Source organism: Narcine bancroftii, chromosome 7, assembly GCF_036971445.1.
Source record: "Narcine bancroftii isolate sNarBan1 chromosome 7, sNarBan1.hap1, whole genome shotgun sequence".
Taxonomy (NCBI): Eukaryota; Metazoa; Chordata; class Chondrichthyes; order Torpediniformes; family Narcinidae; genus Narcine; species Narcine bancroftii.
The window spans coordinates 1,312,902-1,326,045 of NC_091475.1; the positions used below are offsets into that span (position 1 = coordinate 1,312,902).

Consider the following 13,144-nt stretch of genomic DNA (forward strand, 5'->3'; position numbering starts at 1 on the left):
AGACTGTTTAACTTGGATGACAATAATCTTCTTGAAAAATTTTGGAGCTGAACTCATTAAAGCAAGTTGAAATATTCTGTCACACTCTTGATTTGTGCTTTGTAAATGGTGAAAAGCTTGAGAAACCAGAAAGTCAGTCTCTTACTGCAAAATGCCCATTCTATACCTCTTCTAGTAGCCACAATTTTTAAATGGTTGGTCGAGCACAGCTTTTATCAGTGATGTCCTTCAAATGATAATAGTGTTGTCAGGAGTGGTAGGGAAGGAGGTTATACAATGGCAACACCATTGTTTGACAAAGGTAGATGGTTAGATTTTTCTTGTGTGAAATGCTCATTTTCTAACATTTGTGCAGCAGAAATCTTACTTGCCATTCATCAGCCCCTTTCTGCATATAGGTCGTCTGTATTGTTTATTGTTGATGGGCTTCTGGAATCATCAGGCACTTATAATCATGTAATCTAAAGGAGGACATTGATGAAAATGGTACTATTGGTACTTCGAACTGAAGGTGGTTGGAAATGGTTCAGTTATATCTTTGGCACTTGAACATGCTGGACTCTGCCACATACGATGGAGTGCAACTTCCTATTTCCAACACCTCTATAACTTTACCAAAAAATAGGTGGTAGAATTGCAGTCCTTTCATGTAACCTGTTTAGTATAAGATTGTCGAGCATTTGCAATTCAACTTGCACACTCTGTTGCAGCTTATTTGCATCCAGCTTTTCTCAGCATGTTCACTGAATCTGTTAGTTGAATCAGGGCCAAATCCTTGGGTGGATTGAGAACCATGTCATAATTGCAGATTGTGGTGGAAAATACTTGTGCCCCTACTGATCCAAAATGCCTCATGTCTAGTCTTGCAACTATGTCCTTTGTGGTTTCGTCAGTGGTGGTGCCTCAACCAGAATATATTTACTTGCTACTCTGAGGATTGTTCATCTTGGAGAAGTACAGACTCATTGTCTGGGAGAAGATGATAAGTAATCCCCATCAGCAAGTTTCCTTAGTGGGTTTAATTTCATGCCACAAGACTTCAAGAGGGCTGGAATCAAAAGTCTGAGGACTCTCAATCAATACCTTACCTCTTTCTTCCACTATGTTGTCACGTCTGTGGGTCTGCCAGGAAGTGTAATACAAGTTAGAACATAAAAAACTGGATTAACGCACGAGGCCTTCATCTTTTATGCCATTTAGTCAGATCAATGTGTGCAAGCCTAATATAATTTCCTGATTCACTGAAAAACAATGACGGTATATGCCTTTGTAAAGGATGATCTGCAAAACTTAAAATGTTCTCCTTAAAGTCAGGCCATCCCATACAAAGAGTCTAGAATTCTTACCTTCTCGATGAAGTCACAATACCGCTACCATCTTCCTGCCGGCTCTAATGCAATCTCAAGCATGCCCCTTAAGTTATTTGCAAAATCTCAGCACTCCTCCGCAGGGACCATCTACCTGGTCTCAATGCTGTTGACACTGTACAGACTTTAAACGGCCTATACAGGACCCAACAGTGGTTTCTTTTAAAATATACAATTAAAATTTAAACCTTTAAATGATTGTTTGTTATTAAAATGTTGTGATTTGCTTTTAACAGCATCCACTGGTCAGCAGAAATTGCCAGATTTTTTTTTTGGGGGAGGGGGTCATCTTAGTCAAAGGGTATTGATCAAAACCAACATTTTAGGTGGAAATTCCGGGGTCATCCTATACAGAGTCGTCCTATACAATGGTATATGCAGGTCCTATACAATATGCAGTATAGATAAATTGTTTCCACTGAAATAAGGGAAATAGCCTCAGGATTTCAGGGAGTAGGTTTAGGATGAAGATGAACAGTTTTCCCAGAGATTGGTGAATCTGTGGAATTCTCTATTCAGAGCCACAGTGGAAGCTATCTCACTGAATTTATTTCAAACAAATATTTTGGGGAAAGGGCAATGGGTAGAGCCGAGTCCAATGCCAGATCCACCATGATCTGATTTAATGGTAGAGAAGCCACAACGGGCTGAATGACTCACTCCTGCTTCAAGTTTTTACATTCTTCTATTCTTTCACAATTTAAATAATAATCTGATTTACTATTTTTTCTTCCAGAGTAGATTATCTTGTATTTACAGCATTGTACTCCAGCCATCCAATATATTCTTCTATTCGTGGATCATTAAGATCCCTTATAGGGAAGGAAATACTTGTACAAAATAGATGGGTTGCACTTGAGCATAAGGGGGACTAATACCTTGTAGGGCAGGTTCGCTGGAGCTGCTAGGGAGGGATGAAACTAGTTTGGCAGGGGGATGGGATCCAGAATGAGAGGGCAGTGAAAAGGGCAGAAGACACACAAGTAGACTGACTGTGTAGTGAGATTATGAGGACTGTTATGAGCCCAGAGGACCCCAAAGCCCAGCAGCAATAGAAATTCACCAAGACAAATGGTTACTTAAACAAAAGTTGCTTTTTAATTATCTTTAAACATGAAAACAGAATCACACTTTAACTTGTCACTATTGATTGACTTAACCTAACAACCCCTTTCTAATTCTAAGCGCACATGTAAGTTCAGAAAAGTTCTTTGGTTCACAGTCCAATCTCACTTCTCATTCCTCCAATTTCACTGGTTGCAGGCAATTCTTAGACTGTGCACAGAATTTAACGTTTATGATATTCGCCAGGTTTTGGTGCTTGAAAGGTAAATGGTTACCAGTCAGGAAGGTTCTTGTCAGTTTTCAGATAGAGATTTGTTTCTCATTGGACACCCACAACTGATTCCTTCTGAACAGCCACTTCAGTGTCTTGCCAAAGAAACTTGCCCCATCAGATAATAAATCCAGATGGTAATCTCTTTCTTTCAGGTCACCACAGAGTTCCTTTTTGTTTCCCTTATTTCAAGTGAAACATTATGCAGCCAGTCCTCTCCTCTTGTATGGACCACAAGGGCTTTGACCAGGCTGAACTAAGAATTCACAACCTGTCTTCCAAATGGGATTTTTCCACAAGTTTGCCAGCTTGTCCTGTTCCAGTCCCAGTTGTTACTGCTGACTGTAAAACTGCAGAACTGAATTCTCTTTCTCTCAGAGAAAAGCCTGTTTGACTCCCTCATGACACTCTTAAAACAGCAAGCAGCACTCCCAGACAGCCTGCGGCTCCGAACCTACTCCTCCGAGTTCTTTCATCTGTTGCTTTTCAAACGGACAATCCATTAGTGAAGTCCCTTGGCCACTCCCCAAAGCTTTTGCAAAGGCTCTTGGCACCGGCCTGTCTAGCTTGAGCAGAGCTCCAGTATTTTAAAGAGATCTGTTTTGAAGTGTTTGTATGTGGTCTATACTAAAAAAACTGCCACACTTTATCTCCCAAAAACATAATCTATCACAGGAAGAGAAGCATTCAATAGGGCATATGCAAGTGTAAGATTAAGGATTTATTTGGGTACCTTGGAAACAAAATTGAAAAGAGTAATGAAGATCTTGTATTTAAAGGTTCGCAGTGTAAGAAATCAGATTGATGATCTAGTAACACACCTGGATGTTGGCAGATATGACATTGTTGCCATCACTGAGTCGTGGCTGAAAGATGCCCACAGCTGGGAACTAAATATCCCTGAATACACAGTGTATCGGAAGGACAAAAAGGAGGTCTGTTATGGGGAGGGGAGGGGAGGGGTGGTGAGGTGATTATGCTGTTTAAAAATGGAATTCATCTTTGGAGTGAGGAGACATTGGATCAGATGATACAGAATCCTTGTGGGTAGAATTAAGAAAGGTAAGGATAAATAAAACCCTGATGGAATTGTAACCAGGCCTCCAAATGATAGCCAGGATGTGACATGCAAGCTACAGAGAGAGCTAGAGAAGGTGTGCAAAAGGGGCAATGTTACAATAGTTATGAGGGATTTCAATATGCTGTGTGATTGGGAAAACCAAGTTGGTACTAGATCCAAAGAGAAGAAATTTATTGAACGTCTTCAGGATAAGTATCTGAGAACAGCTTTGTCAAGTCAAGTTTATTGTCATCTGATTAAACAAGAACAACCCGATGAAACAGCGTTCTCCAATCCTCAGTGCAAAACATGCTGACAAACTCCAGACATAACACATATATAGACAAACAATACATATGCAGGACAAGTATTTCATCAATACAAATGAATAAATAAATATTGTTTTGTACATATGAAAGTCTTAGAGGGTGAGTGTGAGCACTTCCTTTAGTCATTCAGCATTCTCACTGCCTGTGGGAAGAAGCTGTTCTTCAGCCTGGTGACAGCAGCTCTGATCCTCCTGTATCTCTTTCTTGACAGGAGCAACTGAAAGATGCTGTGTGCAGGGTGGAAGGGGTCCTCAATGATTTTTTGTGCCCTCTCAAACAACAATCCCAGTAGATTTTTTTAACCGCTCTTATGGTCCTGTGGATTGACCCCTGATCCATTTCTTTGCAGCAACTGTACCACACTGTGATGAGCCAGCCAGGACACTCTTGATAGAGCTCCTGTAGAAAGTTGACATAATGGTGGCCAGTAGCCTTGGTCACTTCAGTCTTCTCCGGAAGTGCAGTTGATGTTGTGCCTTCCTGACAAGTGAGGAGATGTTGAGTGTCCACGATAGGTAACTAGTTAAGTGAACTCCAATGAACTTGGTGCTCTCCACCCTCTTAACTACAGAGATGTTGATGTGTAGTGACGGGTGGTCATTCCTCATCACCTTGTGGTTGAGTTGACCATGGAAATGGCAATTCTGGGTTAGGTTTTGTTAATGAAACCAGGTTGATAAATGAGCTTAACATAAAATGATAAATTTGCAGTTTGAGAGGAAGAAACTAAAATCAGAGGTGCCAGTATTCCAGTAGAATAAAGTGGACTACGGAGGTTTGAAAGAGGAACTGGCAAAAGCTCATTGGGAATGGCACATGAGCAGGGAGGTGGGCAGAGCAGCACTGGCCGGTATTTCTGCAAGAAATTTTGAGGGTGCAGGACAGATATATTTTTTTTTAAAAAAAGAAATATTTGCATGGAAAAAATGATGCAACTGTGGCCGACACAATAACTCAAAGCAAAAGAAAGGGCAGACAAGGAAGCAAAGATTAGTGGGGAGAGACAGGACTGGGAATCTTTTAAAAGTGTACAGAAGGCAACTGAGAAGGCCATTAGGAAGGAAAAGATGAACTTCGAAAGGAGACCAGTTAAGAATATCAAAAAGGATATTATTCAAAGTGTTTTAAATATATTAAGAGTTTTTTTTAAAAGAGGCAAGAGTAGATATTGAAAATGACATTGGAAAAATTGTAATTGGAGACAAGTAGATGGCAGAGGAACTGAATGGATTGTTTTGAATCAGTCTTCACTGTGGAAAACATAAGCAGTGTACAGTGTCAGGATGAGAGGTGAATGTAGTCATAATCACCAGAGAGAAGGTGGGCTTGGGAAGTTGAATGGTCCAAAGGTAGATAAGTCACCCAGACCAGCATGAAGGCACCCTTGGATTCTGAAAGAAGCAGCTTTAGAGATTGTGGAGGCATTGGTAATGACCTTCCAAGAATCAACAGATTCTGCTACAGATCTAGAGGACTGGAAAATTGCAAAAGGTCACTACGCTATTTAAAAAGGGAGGGAGAGAGTTAAAATGAAAATTATAGGCCCGTCAGCCTATCATGGGAAGTTGTTGGAGTCGATTGTCAAGGATGAGGTTGTGGAGGCACATGACAAGATAGGCCTAAGTCACCATGGATTCCTTCAGGGAAAATCTTGCCTGACAAACCGACTGCAAGTTTTTGAGGAAACCACAAGGCTGGACAAAGGAGATGCAGTGGGTGTTGTATATTTGAATTTTCAAAAGGCAGTTTAACAAGATGAGAGCTCATGGAATTAGAGTAAAGATATTAGTATGGGGAGAGCAGTGGCTAATCAGCAGGAAACATAGATTGTGAATAAAGGGATCCTATTCTGGTTGGTTCCTGGTTCCCAGGGGTGTTCTGCAGGGGTCAGTGTTGGGGCCACTTCTTTTCACATTATATGTTAATGATTTGGATTGCAGAATAGTAAATGCCTTTGTGGCTAAATTTGCAGATGATGCAAAGAAAGGTGGAGGGGCAGGGAGTGAGGAGGAAATGGAGAGGCTGCAAAGACCTGGATTGGGAGAATGAACAAAGAAGTGACAAATTAAATACAAATATTGGAATGCATTTTAGTGGATGGAATGAAAAGGGCAGACTATTATTTGGATGGGGAGACATTTCAAAATTCAGAGGTACAAAGGGACTTGGGAGTCCTCATGAAGGATACCCTGAAGTTTAATCTCCAGGTTGAGTCAATGGTGAAGAAGGTGAATGCTACTTTGGCATTTGTAAGGAGAGGGTTATAAGACCAGGGATGTGTTGGTGAGGCCTCACTTGGAGTATGGTGTACTGTTCAGTTTATTTATATAGCACATTTAAAACAACTCATGTTGACCAAAGTGTGGTACAGATCAAAAAGATATCACAAAGAGGCAGCTATTTAAAGAACAGAATGAAATGAATATGAAAGGTTAGAACACAAAGTGCATGAGGAGGATTCAAAACGCTAGTAAATAAAAGTACATCTTCCATCTGAATATAAGAGAGTTGATGGCAGGGGCCGATCAAAGATTATGGGGAAAAAGCAGGAGAGTGGGGCTGAGTACTCGAAGGTGGAACGGACTCAGCAGGCCGAATGGCTGACTTCTGATACTATATCTTATGATCTAATATTTTTATTTTGTACAGAGGTGTGATATGGATTATTTACCAATGTGCAATTCATCACCTTATTGTGACTCGGAGATGGGTGAGTAATGCAACATATTACAATAATTCAGAGATTGGACCAGTTTGAAATTACAGAATTGCAGGAACAATAAGATAGGAAATTGGCCATATGGTCTTCCATCTATCATTGTACTGATTTTTAATCTTGACCTTACTTTCACACTGGATCCATGTTTCCCTTGATTATTTTACAGTCCTAAAATCCTGACTCGGTCCTTGCAAAACTAAACAATTGAGCCCTGGATAAGAATTCCAAAGATTCAGGGGCTTCTGAATAACAAACTCCCTTCAAATGGCTGACCTTTCATCCATGGCTCTTAGTGTTAGATCCTCCTGATGGTGGAAAATGCCTCTCACTATTTATTCTGTCAAATACTCTCAGAATGTTATCAATTTTAATGCCATCACTTCTAAATTCCAGAAAGGACAAATCTACCTTAATCTCTCCTCTTAAAAACAACACTCTTAAGGATTGAATCTGATGAACTTTCATTGTCTCACTTCTGTAACAATATATGTAGAGTTATGGAAACCAAGCCTGATCCATTGTTTGATGTGGTCTCACCAAAACTCTGTACACTGGCACTTACCTTCAATCATCTTGCATCGAAGGCCAGGATGCCATCTGCCTTCCTAAGTGCCTAAGTTGTACCTGCATAATAATATGCATTTTGTGTAGAAGAACCCTCAGATTTATCAATCTATCAACTTTTAATGATTTCTCACTTTAAAATATGTTTTACCTTCCTTACTGCCTGATATAATTACCAAATCTACCATCTTCTTGCCTCTTTCATTTGATCTTTGTGTACTCTGTTACTTTTTCACAGCTTATTTCTCACAAGCTTTGTATTGTCAGCCATCATCTGTTAACAATTTTGAAAAGCTAAGGCTTCAGTAATAATGAAGGTCATTTTTCCTTCTTCTTTTCCATCCTTTCATTTTCTAACAATGCTCACATATTAGTAACAAACCCACAAACCCTCCTGTGGTATAAATATTTCCAAAGGCCTTTCCAAAATCCAAATCTAATACATTCATTGGCTTCATACAGCCCCCATCCCTTTCCACCATGGCCTGATAATTACTGAGCTAAAAAAAATTGTTAGGTTTGCAAAACACTTGTTCTCTTTTGTCATACTAGGTTGGCTTTGTCTAGTCATAATGGATCTCAGCTTTTTAGCCAACCGCTCTGTGGTTCTATATTTTCTTTTTGTCTTCTTTCCTCAATTGCAATGTTATATATGCTACCTTTTTCATATAATTCACTAATATCTATTGAAAAGAAACAGTTTCTGCAATGAGTATTCAAGAGGGTTATAGAAGCTCAACCATTAAATATTTTTATGGCAGAGACGGTTAGATATTTTAGCATCAAGGGAATTGAGGAATATGGGGTTTTTGAGGGAAAATGACACTGAGGAGAAGGAACAGCCATGATCTTATTGAACAATGGAGAGGGCACAATGAGACCAACTTCTGTTTCTCATGTTGTTTCATATTTTATTTTCTAGAAGTGAGACTTTGCTATGTGCATTATCTGCCACCTTCTCGAGCACAAAGTAGACTGTGTTTTGAAAGCTTTTAAAGATTTGGAGGGTTTGTGACCACTACGATGTGCTGACCTGTATAAACCTACTCCACAATCAATCTGCCCCCTCCCAACCCCACACCCTATAACCCTCTATTTTTCTAACATCTACAGTATTTGCCATCTCCATCTCGTTTAAATGTTCCTATTATAACAGCCTCCACCATCATCCCTGGCAATGCATTCCAGGCACTCACCACACTCTTGTTTTTTTTTTAAATACCTTTGACATCTCTCCTAAACTTTTTTCCACTCACCAAAAAATGGATGTCTTCTGGTATTGGTCATTGCTGCCCTGGGGGGGAAAAAAAGTGTTGGTTATCCATCCTATCTATGTCTCTCAATCTTATACTGGTTGTCCTTCGGTTTGAAGAAGACACGTTGTTGTGCAGTTCATCTATGGACACGAAGATGACTTTGCAGCCCCAGCCTGGAGACACACAGTCCGGCACAATGGATGCACTGGAGTCCATTTTTGTAATAACTGTGGCTACTGGTTTGTGAGGCCATTCACAGTTTTCCATCAATTTTTGGCAGCGCCTGTTTTCCAAACTGGTGTAGGCTTCATCGCACAGGGCTCGTCAACGGCATCAGTCAGCAGCTGCAGCTTCTAGCTCTCCGAAAATTACCCTTAAAAATGCTTATTTCAACCTGTGGTCCAAAATATTAAATTAACAATCAATAGCTGGTGATTCCTGGTGAGGGGTTTGTAGAAATTCAACCAGCAGAGAATGCCAAAACAAGATGCATTCAAAATGCATTTTGCTCCAGTTTAATTGCAATTCTTTGAGTAAAGTAGTCTGGCACATACTCTGGACACCTGCAGGGAAGTCTAGCCTGATATTGCCATGTGCATAACTAGCTTGTTGCAGGCTTAAGACACAGATTATCAATTTACAAAGTTCAGTCGCCTTTATTCTTTACTATATCTATATATTCTATCTTAATGGAGTTTTCCTAGGGTAAATGTGATTTAAGTGCAGTCAGTGGTTAAAGATCAATCAGCAGTAACATCTTTCAGACTGTGTAATTTAGATGATATTGAAAGTTAATCAGAACTGAACAGTAACTCTGGGGAGATTGACTTTGGAAGGTAGTTTTCCTAACTCTCCAAAAATAATATAAATTCTTTGAGATCATAATAACTTTACCGAGAAGAGGAAAAATCACAAAGCAATCCCAGTCCTAAAGAAGTACCAAAGGCTAGCCCTGATTTGGGAGAAGAGTTCCAAACATTGAAGTCTATGAGTAAATTTTATTCCTGATAGGAGCATACCTAACGAAAGGGATAAAGAGGAAGCATCAAGGAAATTTTAGGCAAATATGGGCGTCAATAAATATAATCGGAGAATTTGGAGCAAAGATAACTATATTTCAATAAATGAAAAAGGAAAATGTTTCAAAAAGCTTATGTTGTTTCATTGATTCCAACTGATGAGTCTGTAAAATAGCCACTTCTTCCTCCAATAAATATGGTTAATTTCATTTTATCTGGTTTTGCAAACAAACCAATGTACTTAATCTCAACTGATGATGCAGCCACATGTAGTCTAAAAAAGAGAAAGAGTCCAACACACACACAGAGCAGTAGGTTCTCAGCACCAACATTTAGGTACATTATGTTCTATTTTATCATAAGAAAAAAAGCAAGAATTGGTACAGCATCTTGTAGCCCCATGTTAAATGAGATCACAGCTGATCCTTTACGCTAATGTTACTTTCCAATGCTATTTCATATCAAGTGTCAGTGAAATTACCTTTCACTTTCCCAACTGCTTGCAGAACAATTATACAGTGTATGGAGGGTTACGTTCCTGAAAAACTGTACATATTTTCCATATTGCAAACCATTTTTCCCATGGAATTCCATTCTAAGTGGAGAGGTGTTCCTTTGAGTTTTTCTCTCAGCAGTAATGCCCCTGCGGGTGTGAGTTTATAGGCTAGGGACTATAAGTATTTTAGAGTTTTTGTTTCATTTAACTATAAATGCATTGGTTTTACATCTCACAATAGAAGAGTTGCCAAAACAAAGCCCATAAATACCACCCACTGTGAATTGTAATTCTGCCATGATTGTCATTAGTAAATAAGTTAATTTCTCTGCAAGTATTTTGGTTTTTTTTTTCATAAATTCCAGGAGTGAATTTTTATTCCATACCTTGAATTTCTTCATAGCAATTTGTAAGTTCCTCAAGGATGAATTCTGTTACCCAAAATGCCATAACGTATTATAGAGCCCTTAATGGGCTGAGGGAACTAGAGGAGCAAATTTGTAAGGAGATAGCATTTATGTGTAGTAAACATAAGGTGGTGATTGTAGGAGATTTTAACTTCCCACACATTGACTGGGACGCCCATCCTGTAAAAGGGCTGGATGGGCTGGAGTTTGTCAAATGTGCTCAGGAAAGGGTCCTAAATCAATACATAGAAGAACCGACTGGAGAGGAGGTAGTATTGGATCTCTTATTAGGGAATGAGATAGGTCAGGTGACAGAGGTTTGTGTTGTGGAACACGTTAGGTCTAGTGATCATAATACTGTTAGTTTTAAGATAATAATGGTGAAGGAAAGGCCTGGACCTAAGGTTGAGATTCTTGATTGGATTAAAGCCAATTTTGAGAAGATGTGAAAGGATTTATAGGGTGTGTGTTGAGATCATGTATTTCAGAGAAGGATGAAACAGATAAATGGAGGATATTCCAAGGGGAAATGTTGAGAGTAGAGAGTCAGTGTGTCTCTGTGAGGATTAAAGGAAAGGTTAGAAAATATAGGGAGCCTTGGTTTTCAAGGGATATTGGGATTTGGTTCGGAGGAAGAGAGATGTGGACAAAAGGTCTAGACAGCGGGGAATAGATGAGATGTTTGAGGAATAGAAGGAGTGCAACAAAACAATCTTAAGAAAGAAATTAGAAAGGCTAAAGGAGATAGGAGGCTGCTGGGACAGGCAAGGTAAAAAAATAAATAAATCCAAAGGGTTTCTACAAATACATTAAAAGTAAAAGAATAGTGAGGGATAAATTTGGGCCCATTGAAGATTAGAGTCGTCGAGAATGTGAGATGGGGGAAATTTCTTCAGTATTCACTAAGGAAAGGAATATTGAGCCAGATGAAATGAGAAAATCTGATAGTGAGGTCATGGATAATACACAGATTAATGATGAAGTAGTATTGGCTATTTTAAAGAGAATCAAGGTGGATAAATCTCTGGGTCCTGACAAGATATTCCCTAGGACCCTGAGGGTGGTTAGTATACAAATAGTAGGGGCTCTCTGTGGTGGTACACCACTGGCCTACTGCAGGGGGCAACCTCTCTACCTGCAGGAGTGTAAGGGGGACAGGGCAACACCTGGCCAGCTATCAATCAGTCGACCTGAATGGATCAAGCCCCACCCGGTTGGGTGTCAATCACCCTCAGGGATTTAAGCCTCCCCCAGCCTCCAAAGTCTCACTCAGAGTTACTGCAGCAACAGCTAACCTGGCTCTGTGGAAGTCTTTGTTGATTAAAGCCTGTTGTACAGTCTTTATCTTGTGTGTCTCTGGTTGTCTAACAGTGCACCACACTCTGACAGAAACATTTATAATCTCACTGACACGGGGGGAAATGCTGGAGGATTGGAGGGTAGCTCATGTTGTTCCGGTGTTTAAAAAAGGCTCCAGAAGTAAACCTGGTAATGATAGGCCTGTGAGTCTGATGTCAGTAGTGGGTAAATTAATGGAGAATGTTCTTAGAGATGGTATATACAATTATTTGGAAAGACAGGGATTAATTAGGAGTTGTCAACACTGTTTTGTATGTGGTAAATCATGTTTAACAAACGAGAGGTTGCTAAGAAGGTTGATGAGAGGAAGACTGTGGATGTTGTCTATGTGGACTTTAGTAAGGCCTTTGACAAGAGGTGTGATAGTACAGACCTATCACCAATGTATATAGTTACAGCATCTAGAGTATGTAATGACTGTGCTTATAGTGATTGCCTGAGAGCTTAGCCACGCCTACTGTCTGGGCCTTAAAGGGTTGTGTCCCTAGCCAGGTCAGATCATTCCGGACTGGTCGGCCACCTGTGAAGAGCTCCTGTCTTTTGCTAATAAAAGCCTTGGTTTGGATCAACAAGTCTTTGGTTCTTTCGACGAGCTGTACCAGAGGTTAGTTAGGAAGGTTCAGGCATTAGATATTAATGTTGAAGTAGTGAAATGGATTCAACAATGGTTGGATGGGAGATACCAGAGAGTAGTGGTGGAAAATTGTTTGTCAACTTGAAGACTGGTGACTAGTGGAGTGCCACAGGGATTGGTACTGGGTCCATGTTGTTTGTAATATATATTAATGATCTAGATGATAGGGTGATAAATTGGATTAGTAAGTATGCAGATGATATGAAAATTGGTGGTGTTGTGGACAGTTAAGTAGATTATCAAAGCTTGCAGTGGGATATAGAACAGTTAGAAGAGTGGGCTGAAAGATGGAGTTTAATACTGATAAATATGAGGTGCTACATTTTGATAGGACTAATCAGCAAAAGTCATACATATTAAATGGTAGACAACTGAGGAGTGCAGTAGAACAAAGGGATTTAGGAATTCTGGTACATAATTCCCTGAAAGTGGAGTCACATGTAGATAGGGTGGTGAAGAAAACATTTGGTATGTTGGCCTTCATAAATCAGAGTATTGAGTACAGGAGTTGGCATGTCAAGTTGAATAAGAAATTGGTGATGCCAAATTTGGAATACTGTGTGGAGTTTTGGTCACTGAATTATAGGAAGGATATAAA

At 39.7% G+C, this 13,144-nt stretch overlaps 1 protein-coding gene across 13 annotated transcripts in view; it reads left to right on the forward strand.

The window, feature by feature from the left end:
- The window catches only part of spag17 (sperm associated antigen 17), a 221,117-nt gene that overhangs the window by 164,899 nt on the left and 43,074 nt on the right, over positions 1–13,144 (forward strand). For 11 of the 13 annotated variants that reach the window (XM_069888414.1, XM_069888412.1, XM_069888421.1 and 8 more), the window contains one exon: positions 6,742–6,802. The exons of the other annotated variants lie outside the window; for them this stretch is intronic. In XM_069888414.1, the coding sequence (XP_069744515.1) occupies positions 6,742–6,802 (61 nt within the window). The remainder of the gene's footprint in view (positions 1–6,741; positions 6,803–13,144) is intronic. 13 annotated transcript variants of the gene reach the window in all.